General features: G+C 41.9%; 1 protein-coding gene across 9 annotated transcripts in view; it reads right to left on the bottom strand.

Annotated features, from left to right (window-relative positions):
* Nucleotides 1-23,558, bottom strand: part of LOC142258359 (ryanodine receptor 3) — an 847,167-nt gene that overhangs the window by 447,799 nt on the left and 375,810 nt on the right. For all 9 annotated transcript variants that reach the window (XM_075330934.1, XM_075330936.1, XM_075330935.1 and 6 more), the window contains 5 exons: nucleotides 13,772-13,919; nucleotides 10,112-10,317; nucleotides 8,715-8,889; nucleotides 1,953-2,161; nucleotides 313-473 (listed from right to left, as the gene is read on the bottom strand). In XM_075330934.1, the coding sequence (XP_075187049.1) occupies nucleotides 313-473; nucleotides 1,953-2,161; nucleotides 8,715-8,889; nucleotides 10,112-10,317; nucleotides 13,772-13,919 (899 nt within the window). The remainder of the gene's footprint in view (nucleotides 1-312; nucleotides 474-1,952; nucleotides 2,162-8,714; nucleotides 8,890-10,111; nucleotides 10,318-13,771; nucleotides 13,920-23,558) is intronic.

Genomic DNA, 23,558 nt, shown 5'->3' with positions numbered 1-23,558 from the left:
TAGCGCGAAAAAGGGCTATATATCCCATTTCATGTACGAATCTTTGTTTCCTCCCATACGCACAACTTGTAAACAAGTTCTGGCCTTATTCTGTTTATTGAGCTTTATAGATGTATGCTCAGATGACCCCTTTAGGATGCTTTTATAATTTTTTAATTGGGTGTTAGTTATCCTATAATTGGCTTAAACGACGGCAAAATACCGGTCATATCTTGCCAAGAAAATGCACAACATATGTTAAGCAGAGTTTTTTTTTTCTTGTAATTGATGAAGTCATAGTTCATTTAGAGTATGGGCAATAAAACAAAATACCTCTTCTGGAAGTTCTCCTCATTGCTGAAGGCAGAGTGGAACTCCACAGGCATACTCAGCCTGCAGTATATCATATCTTCATTGCTATTCTGGGTGCCAAAGGTTTTGTGTGTAACCTTTAAGCATGGAGGGGCTTCTACAGTTCCATCTTTCCTCGTCACCTAAAAGTTGCAAAGTTAAAGGGATAGCATTTGTAAGGCAAACAGACATTTTATAATACAGAATGCCTGAAGACACTGCCAATACATGGAGTTCCAAAAAAACCCCTCAGATATTTAGGGAATAGTCACATGCTTGCTTAACGGTTACCGAAACTTCCATTGTCACTTTTCTGTTTGCAACAGATGATGGTCGTTGGACCAGATACGTTGAAATTGTGTGACAAATTTTTTAAATTGTTTATTTGTGTCTAGTTATATTTTTTCAGACTTTCAATCAACACATCATAGTTTACCAGCATTATAAGGGATGGAATTATATAGTTACATATTAAATAATGATGAGCGAATACTACCATGCTCGGTACTCTTAACGAGAAGTTGGATGCTCGGATGTGCGAGACTTGAGTACCGAATGTGTCATGTCATGTTCAGCTCTGCACACACTAAGTGGAACGGTGGCATCAGACTCTGTTCACACTACAGAGTCTGAAAAGCAACCTGAGGCTTCTGAATTGTTCAGCCAGAGCTGGGTGTTGGCTGATTCAGGTTCACTGGTCTTTAGCTCTGCAGGAGTTAATGCCTGCAGACTGGTGAGCAGGACCTAAGAGCTCAGGGTGCTAATTGCCATGTGCAGCTATCTCCTCCCTGTTTAAGGCATGGTTTTCTTCCAGTATGCCAATGATAGCTTTAGCATAAGCTCCAGTGCTCCCGATCTTTGTGGTGATACTCTTATTGGTGATCCGTGTTGTGATATTGAATGGTGTGAACATTCCACTGTTGTGCCTTACTTTATTCCCTTTTCGCTGTAACCCTGTACACATATTGTCTATCCTGTATGTGTTGAGTGCAGTGTGTATACATTTTGGTTCTCCCTTGTCCGTGTCGTTTTTTTTGTGGTATTTTGTTATTGTGTTTTCCAGCCTGCCCCAAGGGTGGGGGAGAGGGTGAGTAAGATCAAGGATTAGACAAGACAGGAGTCAGGGTTACGCTGGGGGCTCGGATTTGGCTACCATTAAAGCTACCTCCGAGGTGAGGAACAGTGCAGGGTCTTGAGTCTGAGGGCCAGCCTAGGGGCCCCTGTCCTGTCATGTGTCAGAATGGAAGTCAATGGGAACTCAAGCATTTTTCAGACAGACTTCCCGGAAAAATGCTTGGGTCCCCCATTGACTTCCATTATACTTGGGTACTCGAGTTACGTGGATCGGTGTGTCCAAGTGCTCGTTATGAGTACCGAGCACTCGAGCATGGTAGTGCTCGCTCATCACTAATATTAAAGTATTAATGTCCCTCAGGAGTTTTGGATAGTCCTATGAAGGCGGTTGAAAACACATTTTTGTAGGCTCGTTTGGAAGCAGTGGTGTAAAAAGAAGATAAAAAAAATGACTCAACAGGATTTTAGAACAAAATATTCTGGACACAAATATGAAGTAAATGTTCCATATTACACTAATAAGAAGAGTTAAAGTGAGATTTAACTACCTCAATGTGAGGATGATCTTTTGGCACGTTGACAAAGGTTGGTAAGCGCTTGCTGAACCACATGGCTACATCTCTGTTCATGTTGACAGCAAACGGTTGGAAGCCCTCCTGTAGGCCACACATCGTGTAATACTTGAATGTGCTGGCATCTTTACCAAAGTTCATGCGACCGATCTGAGACAACCCAAGGGAGCAGACAGGGACAAAACCTGCAGAACACATGAACAGGAAATAAACTCTGGGAAAAATAAGGAGTGGACAGATGGCAAGCTCTCCAGGTAAAATCTACACCAATCTGTTTCCGAGATTACATGGAAAATGCAACACCGGCTCCCACAGAAAAGGTGATTTTACACTGGTTGATTATATATCAGAAATTCCTAGCATTTTTTAAGGGTATTAAACAATGTCAAATAATAAAAAACAATATCAATATCTTGGTAATACGTTCTACAGTACAATCTGATGTATAATATGGACTATTTGCACCAATTTGCAAAGTTAAAAAATTTGAACAAAAGCTTAGAGTACTTGAAAGCAAAATACAGCTAATTTATTGTGAGCCGTGCACGCCAAGATGCGAGTCATTATGGGAATTTGCTAGTGGCCAAGGATGAATTAGTATGAGTGATATCCATTACGAAAAGCAATATTGTCCAACAATGTAGACTTTCATCCCTCTCAGCCGCAATTAATCTATTGGCTTCTGATGAAATGCAGCCGTGGAAGGGCAAAACAATTGCAAATGCATCTACAACAATGTAAATGTATACTGCAAACCTTTACCAGAAGACTAATTAATAGCATTTTATTGACACCGGCAAGTAACGTCACGCCTGGCACAAGTGAACGAGTGAGTACTTTCAGGAAGTTTATGAGACCACAAATACTTGAAATGACTTGGACCGTTCATGGGTCTTTTTATTGACTGTTATATCCTCTTTCTTGTTGCATATTATAAACTTCTGCCTTTAAAAGTTCATCGATAATATTCCGTTCACTATATTTTATAAATAGGAAGTCTTTATATACCATAGTCTATAAGAAGAAAAATAATCTCAAAGCCCTAAAAGCTTTATGTGACCATCTAATGTGTTGTTTTAATTATTTTTTATTGCTTAAAGCACTTGTACAGCATTTTTTTTATTGTACCGCTGGAGTGGGGCTACTTATGTCTTCTACTCACCCTCTGGCGTCTTCATCTGTCTCCAGAATCGCTCCAGGTCGGTCTCGTTGGATTTGAGACCAGCTGGCAGCTCCGGTGTTTCATGGAGCCGGAGGTCACAACTCAATACAAGTCTATCAGAGCCTCATTCTGGCCTCATAGAGGTATATATTGGGAGCTTGTAAAGTAACTTCTGGCCAGTGAAAAGTTATGGGAACAAGATGGTGCCAGGGGACTGGTGCGATACCGAAAAAAGGTGAAGACACTGGAGAGCGATTATAACACCTGGGGCACGGGGCTGAGATTTAAAACGTCACTCCAGCGGGTAAAACAAAAACACTGGAGTGGTGCTTTAAATGCATTTAACCTCTTATTATCTTATTAAAAGGCATCGACCACTGATGACTCTTTTTTTTTTTTTTTTTTTAAAACTGAGAGAATACAATCTATCTTGTTCTTCTAGAAACCATCTTGTCTTATAACTGAACTCAGCTAACACTGATGAGCAGGGAAGTTTCACATTTCTATACACACCCCTGTGGCTCTTATTGGTGCATAGTTCTGAAGAGTTACTTCTTTGTTTGGGGTACTATATAAACTGGTCACAGGATGTATTAAAGCAGAAACTTTCAGTACACCACAAAGCGTGAGTGCTGCAATGATTTCCTGAGCGCAGTGTATTTTGCTCACAAAACCATTTTTTTTAAGCTCCTATGGAGCTGCACATTTATAATTTTTGTGCTTTGTTTTTTACCTCTCCTTCCAAGATCCATAACTTTTTTTTTTCAGTTACATAGCCATGTGAGGACTTTTTTGTGGAGGGACTGAAGTTTTGAATGACACCATTCAATATACTATGGGTCAGTTATATCGATACCAAATTCATGTGTTTTTTTGTTTAACCAAAACCTGTCAGAAGGCTGCTTTTTTCACTAAAAGAAAGACAATGTTCCACTTTCCATTAAAACATACTCCCTCTGTCTAATCGCACTCACTGCACAGACTCAGCGGTGGGGAATCAGCACCGTCAGTGCTCTACTGTAGCTCAATTGACCTTTCAATTAATGTGGTCAATTTCACCCACGATAAGAAGATTGACAGAAGGAGATTGCTCCCTCTGTCACTCCATTGGCTCCCTCTGTCACTCTATTGGCTCTCCACAGTGTGGTTTGCAATGGCAAGCAGAAACTGAACATTGGACTTTGGTGTATCATAAATGAAAGCCTAAAAGATTGATTATGCCTCTTACACAATTAGGCTGCCTGTCAGTATAACACTGATACAGTGAATAATATCAATGCATTAAAATGATTACAAGTTCAAGTCCCTTTTCAAATAATGTAAATAAAAATGAAAAATTAAATACATTTCCAAACAAACAAATATCCAAACATATAATAATGTGACATATCATATAACTGCATCCATAATGACTCACACAGTAAAACAAAATACTTATATTGCACAGTGAAAGCTAAAGAAAAATATACAAAATTAAAATCTATGCCATTATTCAATTTGTGTTCATCCTAATGTATGTACAATAAAATAAAAAATGATCAAAAAGTTGTATGGGCCCTAAAATGAAAAAGTTATGATTCTCTAAATATGAGGAGCAAAATACAAACAGTAATAAAACAATAAAAAAAAGTATAAAAGTATAAACTGGGTATCACTGCAATCTTATTGACCTATATTATAAGATCAAACATAAAAAAGGCAAAAAATTCCAACTACGAGGATGCAATTTTTTTTTTTTAGGTTTATTTTTTGCATGGTGAGCTGACATTTTTTAGATAATATTTTGCGGTACTGTAAATATGTCTTCTTTACATTTTTCTCTGCATTTTTTTTTGCAGAGTAGAAGAGATAAAAAAGCCGCAAATCTATCTTTTCAATTTTTTTCTTTTGAAGGTATTTACAATCTGGCTACTTTATTTTGACAAAGCAAATTTTTGTGAACATATCGATACCAAATATATTTATTTCTTTAAATTTTGTATTATTAATGTAGGAATAAGGGGGTGCTTTGAATATTTTTTCAATATTGTTATCAACTTTAAAAAAATAAATAAATTATATATATAAATAAATTATTATATGTATATATATATATATATATATATATATATATATATAGATAGATAGATAGATAGATAGATAGATAGATAGATTTTTTTTGTCCAGTCAACTTAAGAATCTGTGAATGTTCAATTGCTTATACTATATACTGCCAAATAACCGTAGGGCTAAGATGGCAGCCATGAGGCGTTAAGCAAGCCCACAACTAGCCCACTGAAGGGAGTCGGGGGGCACCTGCACCAATGATCACACTATTTAACTGCCACTGACAAAAAATGACAGCGGTATTTAAAGCTACTGCTGTGTAATACAGCCAGCATCCTGGCATTGTGCAGACTCCGTGTGGAGACACGCGGCTCAGTGGGTGCTCTCGTCCACTAAAACCCACCGCCTTTAGAAAGACAGCATGGCTCAGGGCTCACCCCAACTGAACGCCGGCCTCCTTAACCTTGGGCGTAACACTACTCAGACAACACAGGGTGAAGGAACCACAATAATTAGACTTTATTGGATCCCCAAACAATTAACGGCACATAACCAGCAAAACACACAAATGTAACAGGCAATAGAGTCTCACCCTTCCGCTTGCTCACCAGGGATTTAGAATGTCCATGCCTCAGAGCTTCCAGGGCCACTTACTCCAATCCAGCAGCACCCCGCTTTTGGCGGGCACCCACCGAGAAAGGAATAGCGCCAGATTTAGGAAGCTGTGTGAGGTCTGCAAAATCTGTACCAGGTGACTGAACTGTCCCAACCTGAGTGTCCTCCTTAGGTAGTCCTGGTATGATATTACAATCCTGGCAGCCGGAGTCGAAATCCCTAGGCTGTGGATATGGTCTCCAACCGGAACTGGAGTCCCTACATTGAAGCCATAAGATATCCTGATCCTCTAGTCAGCTCCGAAGAGCTTAGACTGGATCCATCAGCATCCATCAACAACCTGGTGGCTTAAAGAAGTCCCTTTTATAGCCACAGCCTTCCACTTAGATACACTGCGTCCTCATCGATTGGTTGGACAAGAGCGCCTCTCCCATTGGATGAATCTCAAGCTGCATGGACAATGTTCATCCAAATGATGTCTACAGAAAGACTGAGGGTATACATGTAGTCTGGGAGTCAACGACTAGACAATGGCTACTAAGGTAATCACATTAGCAATACACAACTATGTTACAATGGTTACTGAAAGAGTCTGGAGAAACAATACGTCTGGCTTTCAGTGGCCAACACAATTACATGAGTCAACAGGAGTCTTGTAGAAACAATGAGGGACATATCACCCGTCTATAAACAATCTATCATCCTGTCTGGCTGAATTTTAAGAAACTTTAACCCAAGAGAGTCCATGTCGTCACGCTTCGCTCCTGTGCTCCTTCCAAACACAGAAACCAAACCTCTGTTGTACTATTAATACATACATTGAGACCAAAATAAGAATGGTACGTAAGGGGTAACTAAAAGAAAAAAAAAACAGTTGGCTTCAATCGCCATATTCTGAGAGCTGTGGATTTTTTTTTTTTTTAATTACATTATATAAAGGCTGGGGTTTTTTTGCTGGACAAGCTATAGTTTTTATTGACACCATTTTGGGTTCATTCGACTTACTGGTCTTTTTTTATTCCATTTTGTATGGATGTGAAGGAACAAGAAAAAAAAGATTTTATATTTTTGATGTATTTTTTCTATATCAGTGCTCAGCTAAATTAGAAAATTATTTTGTTTTCATCAGTCTGTACTATTATGCGCACAGTAATAACCACATATTTAAAATTTTACTAATTATTTTTGGGTAAAGTGGATGATTGAAATATAGTGACATTTTTGTTTTTTTGTTGGGCCCGTTTCACACGCCAGTGAAAAACACTGACGTTCTTCACTGACGTGTCAAACACGCACATGTCCCTCCGTGTTCCGTGATTCACGGCACACGTGGGTTATCCATGAGCAATCCGTGATCCGTGATTGCATATGGACATTACTCACCTGCCTTCGCTCCTGCTGTCCATGATGCTGATCTCCTCGGCTCTGCAGCGTCCGCCCACTGCTCTCAGCAGCTACTTCCTGGTCGGCTATTCCTGCTCTCATGAATATTGATGAGCCAGGCAGGAGCTGCCGAGAGCGGAGGCTGCAGAGTGAATCGCGGGCAAGGTAAGTTGAAAATATTTAATATTTAATATGTCCGTGATTTTCTGGCACGTGTTTCACGGATCACATCATAGTGTGGTCCGTGGATCATCAGTGATGCTAGAAAAAAAACAGACTTGTCTCCGTGCAGAAACACGGTCACGGGTGTACGCTGCACAGAGACACGTTCAGTGAAAAATCACTGATGTGTGAGCAGACCCATTGATTATAATGGGTCTGCGTATGTGAGTGATTCTGGTACATATAAAAAAAGCACAAACGTACCAGAATCACTGATGTGTGAAGGGGGCCTTAAACCGTTTTTGTTTCCTTGATCACTTATTCATTACACAGCAATATTGCAAACTATTGTAGAAATACTGGTCTCATGGGAATGCATAGCCAAAAGCAGGCTTTCCTAATAGTAATGCATGTAAAACATGGAGGCATTCAGTAGGCCCCCAGCCGTCATGGCCACCAAACGGTACCCAATTATTGCATCACACGGAAAGCCAATAGGTTCCAGACTGATCTGCCATGTTGGAGGCTTCTTGATTTTTGCTTCCTTCTGTACATAGATGAGAAAGTGGTATAGAAGGAGAGCAGAGACATTAAAGGGGTTGTCCACTACTTTGACATTGATGGCTTATCCTTATGATAGATCATGAATGTCTGATCGACCAGGGTCCAACACACCGCACCCCCGTGGATCAGTTGATCTCGGTCCTAGACACAGCAGCAGGCAGCTAGAAATGCTCAGTTCCAGAGCTGCTCAGTCTTCTGATAGTGGCTGCGGCCAGGTACTGCACATCTGCCTCCCATCTTAATCAATAGGAGGTGGATGTGCAGTACCCAGCTGCAGTCATTATCAGAAGACAGAGCAGCTCCAGAACTGAGCATTTCCTGCTGCCGCCGCCTGGACCAAGATCAGATGATCAGTGAGGTGCAAGGTGTCGCACTTTGGCCAATCAGACAATGATGACCTATCGAAAGGGTAGGCCATCAATGTCAAAGTATTGAACAACCCCTTTAACTGCAGTTAATTGCTCTCACCTCCAAGGCACCTTCATTATTGCATTGTTGGGACATTTATGATTATAACCAATTGTTCTACCAATGTGATGGTTTGCCTGCAGATAATAGCTGATTATAAAGCAGGAATCTGAGAAGAGGTTTTCCAAACTAAATACCCTTTACAATCAATTGCATGATCCTGTTTCCAAAATCAAATAAGAAAACCATCTGAATGTAAATTATGTTCTCGTCATGTCTGAGTGGCCAAATCAAACCACACTCCAAAAACACCCCCAATGATAAGTTAATTTCTGCCTATGACATGGGAGTGCAAGTGCTTATAATTTCAAAAACAGTCATGTTTTATTCATACTTACCATTCTCAATTTCAAAGTCCGCAAATGCCAACTCAGACCCTTGATTAGTGATGAGAAGTTCTCCATTTAAAGTGAAGATCATTGATTTGTCTTCCAAGTTAATCATGGATCCCACCACATCTCCGGGCTGCCAGTTTCGACCAAAGAACGAGCTGCCCATGTTCCAACAGTGGCCCTGTCAACAATATAATATTAGTATTCTTTTGTATATCTGTTTGATCACCCAACTCCTCTACAGTAACAGATTGCAGATTCTGATACTCCTTGTGACGGTTTCCCTGGTGTCTGGGATCAACATAGGCAAACTTAGGCATCAACCTGCTGTGGGATAATTTATAGGCAGGCTAGCAAGAATTAATCTCTGCTAGTCTGCTTGCTCCTTTAATCACATGTTGTGGGGAGACCTATCTCATCTGCTCCCCTCCTATGTATACTGTTGGAATCCTTCTACCCATGCCAGCTATAGTTCATTCTATGTTGGTCTCTGAGCTGTGGTGTCCCAGACTCTCTGTGGAGAAAGTTGTGTTTAGTGTTTTTTTTTTGCTTGGAGAAGTTGTGGAGTTTACCCATGTTGTTTTGTACTTCCTTTCTGCTCTTGTTTTTCTCCTGAATCTCTTGTCTTATCCTGTATGTCAGAGTTTTGTTTTTAACCCTTGTCTGTCTATATCTGTGGTTTCAACACACTCCTGTCCTGTTTGTTCCTTGGGAAGGGGAGTGGGGATTAGATCGGGACTGGTCAGGGCAGGGTCAGGAAGGAGACCCAGGCCTCTCAACCATTAAAAGTATCCATGAGACTAGGGATCGCAAAGGGCCCCCTACCTTAAAAAACAGCTTAAGATCCCTAGTTCCCCGCTATCCCAAAGTCAATATCACAATGCCATTGTGGAAGTCATGACAGTTATGCTTGATGTTTTCTTAGTCAGTTTCTATTGATCACATTACTGAAGGCTGCAGGACTAAAATGGCATCTGTCACTGGCTTTCCATATAGTAGAATAATTTGTTTCTCTTTTAGAGTTTCAAAACTAAGATTTAACCCAAGATTTCCTTGAAAACAACACAAGAGCTCTAAATAGAGAGGATGACAACGCATGTCAGTCTCAAGACACTTGGTCATGGGACAGCCAACATCACCCCTGGGCTTGGATGTAGAAAAATAATAATGTACACCTTCATGTACAAAGTTTCTTTAAGGTAAGAATAGGAGTAGTGGTTTTCTTAACTTTTATTTTTGGTAATTGTTCTTTTTTTAATGAAGCAATGGATAAGTTAATCAATGTATATGTTAAAACCCCATGATTTTGGCTACTGGGTGCTGAAAACTTCGGTATGAACTCCATAGCTCAAAGGTAATGTGATAAGGTTCTCTACAATGTGCCCAACAGGAAGGCCACTTACTCTGCTTCCTTCAAATACAAAAGCTCGATCGTCTGCTCCAAGTTCAATATCCGGTCTGCAAGAGGGTCTGGCCCAGCCTACACGCATATCGCCTCCGGTCACCACCTCAAACTCAAAATACCATTTTCCGGTCTTCACAGCATAGGTTTGTTCCACCCTAAAGAAGCGAATCTTATCAATGCTGACTCTCTCCATCATTTGGTCAGCTGCAGAGCAGAATATAAATTAAGAAAAATGTAAGCAAATATATTTATAAAAAGTGCCAAATTCCATCAATAAAAGTAATAATATGTTTCTCACAGTTAATTATGGATCTGTATATATTGATGAGCAATTTTTCTTAAGAGCTAAGATTACAGGACCACCCTGCGGTCTTCAAATTACTATTTGGAAATCAAGAAGCCGTATCCCATGGGTGTTGAAAGGCGGGGATCAAGTGCTAAAAAATGCACACATGAAATTGTTCACATGCTGCATCTGGTAGGGTGTTGAGAGGGGGAGGTTGTGCAGCCTTTGTGTCTCCAGACAGAAGCAACACTTCTGCTTTTTCTGTTGCTAGCCACTAGTCCACAATAACAAAAAAATCACTTTCTTTCCGCCTGAGACAGTATCTATCATATACATTTTATATTCCATACTGTCTATAGTCCTATAGCCATGACTTTTTGCATTGAACATGGAAAGAAACTGGGATTCAGCTATTTCTGAAAGGACACGGTCTTCTCCGTTGTTGTGCACCCAGCGCAACATTTTGCATCCTTTAACTAGCCTGTCAGTTTCTCAAGGTTCCTATTTAGACTCATGTTTGGACACTGTTGTGTCTTTTTAAATTAAACCCTATTTTAAAAATGCTTTTTTATTAAAAATTGTGTACCATTTGGCACTTACAGCTTCCATGTATCATAGTACATAGCAGATTGCAGATTAAGTTAACAGAATTAGCCAGCAAACGTGTTCTAAACGAAGAGTCTAACCATTATCACTCTTTGTCTAAATTATATTCTAGCTGATGTGTGACCACTAGAGATGAGTGGACCCATGGCAGTTCAGTTCGGCGGGTATAGCAAAAGTTCAGTTTGGGACCCGGGCTTGATCTGAACCCCAATGGAAGGGTCTCCGCCCACATGCAGCCAGCCATAAACCGATCACTTGCGGGGGGTGGCAAGTGGAGGTTTTCCATTTTTTATTTTATTTGGCGCACACTACATCTGATCACGCTGTCATTACCCCAGTGCGAACTGTTTAAACACTGCAAGTGGCTCACACTAGGCTGAACACCGAACATACCCGAGCACAGCGATGATCGCACACGTGGTCAGCATATGTAAAAAGCACCTGATTTCCCAACTCTAACTATTTTTTTTGTAAAGTCTGTGTTCTGTACGAACATCGAACATTGGGTTCTCTAATCTCTAATGACCACATCAAAGAGGTACCTTGATGTTGTCATGAATGAACTTAGAAGATGGTTCAGGACAATCTCACAGATGTTTTCACTGTTAGGCCAGTATCACACTTGTGAGTGCCTTGCGTGTAACTCGCGCTAGTCTCTCATTGAATCATCCAGCACAGCCTAACACTCTCCTGACCGTAGCGGGTCGTATCTCTATGCAGCTGAGATGCTCCTGTCCGGAGAGTATACAGCCGTGCCGGGTGATTCAATGAGAGACACGCGCGAGTTACACGCAAGGCACTCACAAGTGTGACTCTGCCCTTACCTCACTCTCCAGCCAAGCACAAACTGCGTGGAGTGTGAAGGCCCCAACTCAGGTTATAAAACCCGTATGGGTTGCCTTTAAAAAAAAACTTTTTAATATCTATAATAAAAAACACCGAGACTTGTGGGTTAAATGGGTTGGCCACAGCTTTATTTCAAACTGTAAAAATAAATTTCCAAAACCAAAAACTCCACCCATGCCCATATCTTCTTTATCTTATATTGTTATCTTCATCCAAAACCAGAGGCCAACCACCATTGTACAGCGGGCCTTGCAAATACAACACAACTGGGCATGGACGAGAACCGCCCTGCTGTGACAATATTAGAGTCACTGCCAATAACTCAAAATATTGAATTACAAAAAATAAAAATAGGGTTGGGGGGGGCACGTTTTTCAGTTAAAGGGAACCTGTCATCAGAAATTTCGCCCAAAAGCTAAAAGATTCCCCCTCTGCAGCTCCTGGGCTGCATTCTAGGAAGGTCCCTGTTATTATTGTGCCCCATGTGAGACCAAAATAAAGCCTTTATAAAGTTCTACCTTTTTGTATGCAGCTTCTGTAAATCCGTCACGGGGGCGGGCTCTCTGCCGTCCGTTATTCTGCCCCCTGGTCCTGTATGCCGCCCCCATCGCTCCTTTCCATATCTGATGCACCGCCCACTGCTCCAGCCATCCCCGCGCATGCCCAGTGCCAGTCTCACAGGACTGAGCAGTTTGACCGCTGGTGACGTGTGCGCAGGCAAGTGATTATGGACGGGACTGTGACTGTTATCAGCAAGTACCCGGCCATAATCTCTTGAGCGCGCAAACCTCTCCAGCATTCACACTGAGCTCAGTGTAGATGCTAGACTGTATGGGCTGCTTCCAGGAATGACGTCCCTTTGTCACGTGATAGTATTTCGAACACGCCCCTATCACATGACAAAGGGACGTCATCCCTGGAAGTAGCCCATACAGTCTAGCATCTACACTGAGCTCAGTGTGAATGCTGGAGAGGTTTGCGCGCTCAAGAGATTATGGCCGGGTACTTGCTGATAACAGTCACAGTCCCGTCCATAATCACTTGCCTGCGCACACGTCACCAGCGGTCACACTGCTCAGTCCTGTGAGACTGGCACTGGGCATGCGCGGGGATGGCTGGAGCAGTGGGCGGTGCATCAGATATGGAAAGGAGCGATGGGGGCGGCATACAGGACCAGGAGGCAGAATAACGGACGGCAGAGAGCCCGCCCCCGTGACGGATTTACAGAAGCTGCATACAAAAAGGTAGAACTTTATAAAGGCTTTATTTTGGTCTCACATGGGGCACAATAATAACAGGGACCTTCCTAGAATGCAGCCCAGGAGCTGCAGAGGGGGAATCTTTTAGCTTTTGGGCGAAATTTCTGATGACAGGTTCCCTTTAAAATGGCTAATAGGCCATTCTTTTAAAAAACTCCTCTTAGCACGCCCCTGGCGCTTATTGCAGCACCTTATTTTCCTGCACTCTTATTAAGCCCCTACCAAAACTCCTGTGAAGTCCTAAGACATTTCAGTGCCTGCTCTACTGTGATATCTAGAGGCTGTAGAAGCCAAATGGTCCAAGTTTTTGGTTTATCAAACCATATTCCAAGAATGCCTTTATCGCTATTTCAGCTGTCTGTTATGGTGGCATGTGTTACATTTGGGCAATTGTTATGCATTTGTACTTGATTATCTCAGATTTATTTTTGATTCCCCGGTGTTTGTTCCCTGATAAACAGTTTATTGGGAATATACCTAATACAATCTTTATTACCAAGAGGTACTTTGGACTTTACTTTGAAAAAGGACGATGATTTCTCTTTAAAGGAGGTTTATAAATTTCCCCCAAAAGAAATGTTCTATTTTACCTCTTCTAAATAATCGTCCATGTATTTTATTTTTGGTCCTCAGTTAAATGACTTGTACTTTATGCACTTACTGATTTCTTGGTCTGGTGGCTCGATGTTATAGCCATATCCAATAAATGTTCTGACAGCTTCACGTAAACTGTCTCTATTTGATTTCTTAGTTCGTTCATCAAGTAAAGCATATGGCACCAAGCGGGGGTTTCGTTTGTTCTTCAGATCCTAAACAAATAAGACATGAAAAAAATCTGAATGTTTCTAAAACTTAAGTATCTTTGTTAAAAAAATGGGCATGGAAGCAATGTCTGTGGTGTCAGTCTAACAAGAGCCTTTACTCCTTGCATTCAATTTCTCCCTAACTCGCAGATGATCAAGTTATTTCGGGTACTGATGATCAAAATATTGTTTGTTTGTTTTACTTTTTTTTTGGGTTTTTTTTAGGTGCGGGGGTGTTTTATCTCATGGCTGACAGAGTCATAAAAGGGATTTTTCAGGATTGATTTCCAGAAACTCTTGAATATGATTTGGTTACTTTTGGTAATTCCTTGTCTCCTGTCTGAAGTTACCAAAATTAGAAATAATCCTGATTTGGTGATTTGCGGCGGACAACAATAGCTAAAGGGTAATCTTGGATTTTATATTATACAGGCATCTAAACCTGAATATCTTCAGGATGACCTCAACAAATTGACTTAAATACCTTGTAAAATTCATGATTTCCCTTGATTCTGCAGGTATTTTTAGATTTGCAGTGCGTCGCTCCATGGCAAAGATATTCACATTTTTTTGTTCTTCTGGAGCGCAGTATGTGGAATCTCTGCCTTGAAGTCCAACTGGGTGTTTCTCAGGGGGGCGAGCACTTTCACCCATAGCTGTCAGACGCTGTCAGTCACAGCTCGGCATCATCAGAGACTGATACCTTGCAAGATCAGCTGCAAAGCTGTAATTGGCAGTGTCTGGGAGGGATGAATAAAAGCACATGTCCCAAGAGAAGACTCTGAAGAAGAGCCCAGTTGGTCTGAAAGCAGAGATTTCACATAATGAATTTCAAAAGCAACAAGTTGGCATATATCTGCAATGGACCGACAAAGTGTAAAAAAGGAAAAGAGCGATTGAAATCAGAAGAGCTCTGAAATTTTAAAAGGTATTTAACTCATTTTTTTAAGCAAATGAAAGGTTCTCTTTAAACAATATGGAAATTTAGAGAAGGCTGCAGAACAATGCAACAAATGTGTTTCCAACAACTGCAGACAAAATGTTATTGAAGTACACAAACTGATGACAAAAAATGCATCCACATGTTAACCATAATTAATCAATATCATAAATACAATGATTGTCATATTATTTTTTATATATTGACCCCTGGACGAAGGAGTGTGCCGAAACACGTGTAGGGCGTCCCTGCGTACCTGCCTGTTTTCATCACCAATACAGGTAGATACAATCTTATTATTCACCCATATCTTACGGGTAATTACCCCATCCTTTGCTTCCCCTCTTTCTCCCTCCTTTCATGCCTGGGAATCCCTGGATTATATATTTACCTAGTGATAATGCTGTTCCTATATATTATGGATAATTTGAATAGACAGCTCTTTTCCCACATTATGACTCGATGTTAGTGAGCCTTAACATACGTGGAGGGATATATTAAGGTATGAGAGGCAGCAAGTGATCACTACCTAGTATATTTTGTGCACTACTTACATCTGATGACCAGCTGAGTACTTGTTATGTTTTTAATATCACTGTCATGAGTTGTTCCCCTATATTTGATCAATAAACCTTTTTTGCATATTATATGGACCTTTTGATCGTATTTTTTCCCCTCTCTTTTGTCTAAAATGTTATTGAAGGAAGTATGCTTAAAAATCCTGAGTAATAAAATGTGAGACTCATTTTTATTATTACATCATTACTGCCCATTAAGACAGCGGTTTAAAGCTTTATTTTTCTCAAAAATATATAAGGAGATTTCTTCTTCCACAGTGCAATTAATAGTGGCTGGCATTGGCTCATTGTAATAGGTTGTCTACTACACCATTTTAATCTTTGGTTAAAAAAAAACAAAAACAAAAAAAAGAGACACTATGTTAGAGATAGCAAACATGCTACAAATGTTACATTCTGACAAATGGCAGCTGCATTTGTTCTGGTTAACATGTTTTCTCACTATTCTCCAGTATCACTCAAGATAGAGTATTATCTTGTTATCTTGGGTAGTGATGGGCGGACCCGGTCTACAAAAGTTCGGATCTGCGCGGTTTCAAAAATATCCGGTTGCCGGACCCGGTCCCGGAGTTCTCAGGGAACTCCGGCTAATGTTTAGGGTCCGGTACTCAAGTAATACAAAAAAATAAAAGAAAAATAAAGAAAAAAAATAATTGCTATACTTACAGAACCTTCGGCATGGCTGTAAATAATAAAAAAAAAAAAAATGGCGCAGGGTCCCCCCTATATTAAGATACCTAGTACAGATAAAGCATATGGCTACAGTCTGCAGTCCCCAGCTGTGTGCTTATTTTGGATGTGTATCAAAATAAGGGGGAAAAAAAATATTTACATAAATATTTTTTAAAAACATTGTGCGGTCACCTCCCAATTTTGACACCCAGCCATGATAAAGTCCGACAGCTGGGGGCTGGTATTCTCAGGCTATGGAGACCCATGGTTATTGGGAGCCCTTTAGCCTAAAAGTAGCACCCAGCAGCCGCCCAGAATTGCTGCATCCATTATATGGGACAATCCCAGCACTTTACCTAGCTCTTACCGATTACCCTGGTGCGGTGGCAATCGGGGTAATAAGGGGTTAAACACAGCCCACAGCTGCCATTAAGACCTAGATTAGTAATGGTAGGTGTTTATGAGACCCCCATTACTAATCTGCAAGTGAAAGTAAATAAACACAAACACTGGGGTCAAGTTACTGTGATCACAGGTGGAGGACCGTGGGAACCTCCAACTGTGACTGCAACTAACCTGAGTGACTTCACCACTGATTGTGGCTGAGTCTTGGCCTAAGCCTCATAGCGGGCAGTCCTGTTCCATGATTGCGTGCTGTGCCTTCAGAATTGTAGCAGAGCTGAATCGTTGTGGGACCTCGTGTGAATTATGTCAGACCTGCAGGGGTGTTTTGGGGGTTAATAAAGTGGTGAAAGAGTTTTTTTGTCTTTCATTCTAAATAAAGGATTTTTTTGGTGTTTGTGTTTATTTGAAATAAAATACAAAAAAAACACACCCTTTTTCACTCCTTTAGAGCTTTTATCAACCTCTTATTACCCCAACTGCCACCACACCAGGGTAATCAGTATGGTAAAGTTGCAGGATTGTCGCATCTAATTATTGCTGTTATTTTTTGGCTGGGAGGCCCCAATATCCATGGGACTCCCCAGCCTGAGACTACCAGCTTACTGCTGTTGGCATTATCATGGCTGGGTATCAAAATTGGGGGACGGGACCGCATGCTGGTTTTTAAAAATAATTTATTTACGTAAATAATTAAAAAAAATCTGCATGCTGTTCATTTTATTTTGATACACAGCCAAGATAAGTGCACAACTGGGGGCTGCAGGCTGTAGCCACATGCTTTATCTGTGCTGGGTATAATAATATGGGGGGACCCTACGCCAATTTTTTAATTTATTTATATAACAATCTAGATACACACACACACACACACACACAAACACACACACACAAACACACATACACAGCGCCTGCTATTGGCTGCAGTCAGTAATACTGTCACACAGGCTGGGGACGCTGTCTGACTAGAATCAGTTAGAGATGTCAGGATGGCCAATGGGTGAGGGATGCAGTGCATTTGCATGAAGATAATGAGTGGCCCCTGGAAGAAGAGTGAGCGGCCTGAAAGCAGAGTTTCAGCCACGTGAAAACCAGTACGTATAAAGTGCTTGCTCTAATTCCCCTATCCCACCTTTTACCACCATTTTTAAGCACCTGATTTTGGTGCCCATGGACTTATATGGAGACCAACGTCCGGACAGATATCCGAGATCAATTCTGGGCCCGAAATGGTTTTGTGGTTTTTTTTAACCCGGTTGGACCTGCCAATCCCAGGTATCTGCGAATCCGCCCATCACTAATCATAACATCAAACTTACTGCATAAGTTGTTGATGCAGGCACAGTCGTACCACTTGGTGGACTCTGCTGCCTTTTTAGAAATTATGGCATCTGCTCAGCCTTGCTAAAAGACACCCATTATCATTCACAGAAAACGGTGCTACTCTGTGCTCTCACATGCGGGATAACATGGACCACTCTCTAGACTTGGAGCTGAGCTTGAAAGTGAACTGCACCATAGACATATGGAGCAGTAAGTATGGACACTCACAGGTCACTGGGTAAAGGTTGTGAGCTGCAGTGATGCACCACGGCAATCAAGATATAATATATTTATCCATTTATATAGCGCTATTAATTCCACAGCGATTTACATACAATGGCAAAACTATCCCCATCGGTGCTCACAATCTAAGTTCCCTATCTGTATATTTTTGGAGTGTGGGAGGAAACCGGAAAACCCGGAAGAAACCCACGCAAACACGGGGAGAACATACAAACTCTTGGTGGGATTTGAACCCAGGGCCCCAGCGCTGCAAGGCTGCAGTGCTAACCACTGAGCCACAGTGCCGCCTTAAGGTAAAAAATAGGTAATAAAGCCTCTAAGGCCTCTTTCACATGTCTGTGAAAAACACGCACATCTCGCACGGACGTGTAAAAGGTGCGTATGGCCCTCCATGTGCAGTGATTTTGGCACGAGTGCTCTCTGTGTGCTATCCGTGATAATATATGGAGAACAGGAACTTTATGCTCACCTGTCCCTGATACTGCTATCCATGGTGCTGATGTCTTCCACTCTGCGGTCTACGGCCTTATTGGCTCACCGCTGCTGCTGCTCCCGATCCTCGGTGCAGTGAATATTCGATGAGCATAATGGAGCGGGGGTCAGAAGCAAGTGACAGCAGCGCTGGAGAAGGTGAGTGTAGAAATTAATTTTATTTCACAGAAACGTGTTTTTCTTTGGCACGTATCACACCGGTGTCACACAGATAACATCTTTGCGGTACGTGTGACACCCGTGCTGCCGGAGAAAAACCGACGTGTCTATGTGTGGAGCACACGGACACACGTTTGTTCCACATGGACACACAGTCCATGTGAAAACACGCACGTGTGCGCAGACCCAATGATTTTAATGGATCTACGTGTGTCAGTGTCTCCGGTACGCGTGAAAACAGACCTCACACGTACCAGACACTGATGTGTGAAGGGGGCCTATGGTTGTATGTTAGATCTGATTCCAGTGCAAGGCAATCTCCAATGCATTCTCCTCAATGAACATGACTCCATCCCCAACAGGGCACAGCGTTGTATCCACTTGCCACCCTCAGTCTTGTTGTTCTTCTAACGTAGAACACGGCCATGCGGTTTTACAGCTTGTGAGCATGGGTAGCACCAGATGCTCATTTGTATTAAACAGCAGATCTCACGCCGAATGGCTCTGGATCAACTGCAATTGGCCATTGGCAAAAGCAACAATGCCCACAATATTTCGGCTGCCCTACTGTGAAGCTAGATACTACTCACAAACAAGCCATGAGGCAAGAGGTAGTCAAATGTTCTGATGTCAGATACCAACATCATGAACTAAAGGTCCAGTCACACTAAGCAACTTACCAGCGATCCCAACAACGATAGGGATCGCTGGTAAGTTGCTAGGAGGTTGCTGGTGAAATGTCACACTGCGACGCTCCAGCGATCCCACCAGCAACCTGACCTGGCAGGGATCGCTGGAGCGTCGCTACACGAGTTGCTGGTGAGCTCACCAGCAACCAGTGACAAGCCCCCAGCGCCGCGTGAAAGATGCTGCGCTTGGTAACTAAGGTAAATATCGGGTAACCAACCCGATATTTACCTTGGTTACCACCGCACGGAGCTACACGTGCAGAGAGCAGGGAGCAGCGCACACTGAGCGCTGGCTCCCTGCTCTCCTAGTTACAGCACACATCGGGTTAATTACCCGATGTGTGCTGCAGCTACATGTGCACAGAGCAGGGAGCAGCGCACAATGCTTAGCGCTGGCTCCCTGCTCTCCTAGCTACAGCACACATCGGGTTAATTAACCTGATGTGTCCTGCAGCTACATGTGCACAGAGCAGGAGCCGGCACTGACAGCGTGAGAGTGGCGGAGGCTGGTAACAAAGGTAAATATCGGGTAACCAAGGACAGGGCTTCTTGGTTACCCGATGTTTACTGTGGTTACCAGCCTCCGCAGAAGCCGGCTTCTGCTGCCTGCACATTTAGTTGTTGCTGTCTCGCTGTCACACACAGCGATCTGTGCTTCACAGCGGGACAGCAACAACTAAAAAATGTCCCAGGACATTCAGCAACAACCAACGACCTCACAGCAGGGGCCAGGTTGTTGCTGGATGTCACACACAGCAACATCGCTAGCAACGTCACAAAAGTTGTTCGTTAGCAGTGATGTTGCTAGCGATGTTGCTTAGTGTGACGGGGCCTTAAGGGGAAAGTCAAAGGTGTAGTCAGGTCACTGTCCAGGGTCAGAACACCAGGAGGACAGCGGATCAAAGCAAGGGGGCAAGGCAAACGGATCGTCAGAGGAGATCCAAGGGCTGGCAGCCATAATAAATACAGAACACAGATGAACGAGGCCAACATGCACCAATGAGCAAATGGTACAACTGGCAGTAGTAGCTTTGCAATCACCCAGAACAGGGAACACATGAAGAAATCCAGCACCTCCCAGTCTCAGCACTGGGAGGCTGACCCGTCGTACAACATATCCACAGCTCTTTTAGACTCCAATGTACTGTCTGAGAATATATTCAGTGCAGCAGGTGATTTGTTACATCCAAGCAGACAAGACTGTCCTTTGCAATCATGGTAAACCTTTCATTTGTCAAAATGAATAAGGTGTGAATCAGTATTGACTTGTATTCACCTACGGCTGATGCCAATGATTAGATTGGCTGTAGCATCTGATTGTATGTCCATTATGTTCTATAAAGTTGTACTGCTGATACTGCAGATACCACTCACCATGTTAAGCTTCTCCTCCTGGTCCATCATGTAATAGCTACCGTATACTGCTGCTTTTGGGGCTGCCAATGCTGGCCCTACACATTGTGATATCTCCTAGCCTGTCCCATTAAGTTCTATACAGTGCAGCTGTTGCCATTGCCGATAGACACCCGCACATCTACTGCCTGTCCATTGTGTCATATAGCTACACTGTGTCTTCTAGCTACAGTATATTGTACTGCTGCTTCCGGGGATGCCAGTGCCGGCTCTACACAGCTGAGCATCTCCTTGCTTGTCCCATCAAATTCTATATTTCGTAGCAGCTGATACTGCAACTGCAGCTTTTCATTGATGGTCACACATGCCCTGTATGTCCAATATGTTTTATAGGTGCATGGAACCCTACCCTGTACTAGGCAAATTAATCTGAAACTGCATCCAAAAAAGGGGATCATTATTGGTTGGCTTTTTAAAAACTTTACCTTATTTTTTTTCCAAAAAGCAAACCTTTTGTTTCTCAAAAAGGGCTAGTTTTTAGTTGAAATGCTTGTTAAAAAGCGATAACTTCTTTTCTAACAAGCAACACGTCTGTTGCTACTGAGGTTACATGCACATTACAAAAGCTGTGTTTACGTTAAAGAGCTTGGTAAGGGTTAAATACAGTATACAAAATATGACAAAGCCGGCAAATTCGAATTTAAGAAAAAAAATAATCACTAATTTCTATTAATTACACAATAACTATTTCTACTTTAATGTGAATTTCTTTCTATAGATTAAAGGAGAGTCAATGGGTACAAAATTCTGTCAATTGTAAATATTTTCTTGGTATAATGGTAGGAATAGTGTAGTATATTTTTAATAATCTGGAATGGTATGGTCATTACATAGATGACCTCTTAAGTTGAATGGGACATATATTTGACATAATTTCATTTATGGTCTACAATTATGATGACTCTATAATTTGAGGTTTACATTTACTTCTCACCATGATTGAGTTCGCATTAATTTTCTAGATTTAACCACGGCTGTAGTAGATGACAGGGTCGTGTCCACTACTTATGTAAAGTCCACATCTGCTAATACCACATGACATCTGGTTCATGTCTTCCCTTCCACCTCATTAAAAGTGTTCCAAAATTGAAGATGGTAAGGAAGAGACGTAATGTCCAATATGTTGGATGCAACTCAGATCTAATGTAAACTAGAATTCAAAAGAATTTTCAGATATAGGTTATATGAGGCTTGTAATCCCTCGTGGGTTTCACATTACTTATACAAATATATTAAGATGGGCTAGGGCTTATTTTCAGGGGATGTCTTATTTTTGTTTTCCATAAACAACAATCCACACTTATTCTTGAACAAAAAAAATAAAATTTAATTCAAATATAGTCTTATCGCATTGTGGAACATCAACATAACGTGTATGTATCTATCTGTCTACACACAAACACACTGCACATACATACCAGCCTGTTTCTTCTTCAGCTTTAGACTACTGCAATTATGAGACGTTTTGGTGACAACATAGTCACGTAATGTCACAAAGGTCCTTAAGCAGTATTATCATCAGGATATGAATGCTGGGGCCCCTAGGAGAATGGGGGCCCTCTGAAACTGCCTGGTTTGCTCTCCCTTCTCCCTACTGGCAGTCCTGCATAGCAGCCTGTCTCCCGTTCAGTTCTTTTAGACTCCTGCAATTAAGAGACCTTTGGTCACATGACTGTGACATCATCAAAAGTCCTTAAACAATCCTAACCTCGGAATATAGCTGCTGGGTTCCCTAAGACAGTGGTGGCCCTGAGAAATTGCTCAGTTTGACTCACCTCAACGCCGGCCCCGACTATAGCTAGGGCTTATTTTTTAAGTGAAAGGCCCCCTTACACGCAACAACATATCTAATGATATGTCGTCGGGGTCACGGAATTCGTGACGCACCTCTGGCGTCGTTAGCAATGTCGTTTGTAACAACTAGGAGCGAGTGTTAACGATCAAAAATACTCACCTAATCGTTGACATGTCGTTCACTTTCAAAATCGCGTTTGTCGTTGTGGACGTAGGTTGTTCGTCGTTCCTGAGGCAGCACACATCGCTACGTGTGACACCCCGGGAACGACGAAAAACAGCTTACATGCGTCCTCCGGCAACGAGGTGGGCGTGTTGATAATGCGGATGATCTCCGCCCCTCCGCTTCTATTGGTCGGCCGCTGTGTGATGTCGCTGTGACGGCGCACAAACCTCCCCCTTAAAGAGGTTGTTCGCCGCCCACAGCGACGTCGCTAGGAAGGTAAGTATGTGTGATGAGTGTTAGCGATATTGTGCGCCACGGGCAGCGAATCGCCCGTGACGCACAAACGACGGGGGAGGGTATGCTCGCTAGCGATATCGTAGCGTGTAAAGCCCCCTTAAGGCTTATATTTGAAGCATACATCAAAAAATTCTGTAAAATCATTCTAGGGCTTATTTTTGGGGTAGGTCTTCTTTTCGGGGAAACATGGTATTACACAAGATTTGGTATTTTATTATTAAGAGACATTTCCTTTGTTTTTAATTGATATTACTATTTTAAATTTTACTGTTACACTTGTGATATTTGATTAAAGAGTAACTAAACCTTCTGCCAGTTTTTTTTCATATTTAGTAGGCAATTAATTGCCTTTAGATTGGTGGAAGTTATAGGACCGAGACTCCAAACCTAGGTCCTGAGACCCTCATTGATAATAGACTCTGATTAGGAGACAATCGGTGCAGAATAACTAAAGTTTTTATTTTGTGAGAATAGAGT

The sequence above is a fragment of the Anomaloglossus baeobatrachus genome, chromosome 12 (assembly GCF_048569485.1).
Source record: "Anomaloglossus baeobatrachus isolate aAnoBae1 chromosome 12, aAnoBae1.hap1, whole genome shotgun sequence".
NCBI lineage: Eukaryota > Metazoa > Chordata > Amphibia > Anura > Aromobatidae > Anomaloglossus > Anomaloglossus baeobatrachus.
Note: the sequence above shows the minus strand (reverse complement) of the source record. Positions and strands in the feature narration are given on the sequence as shown.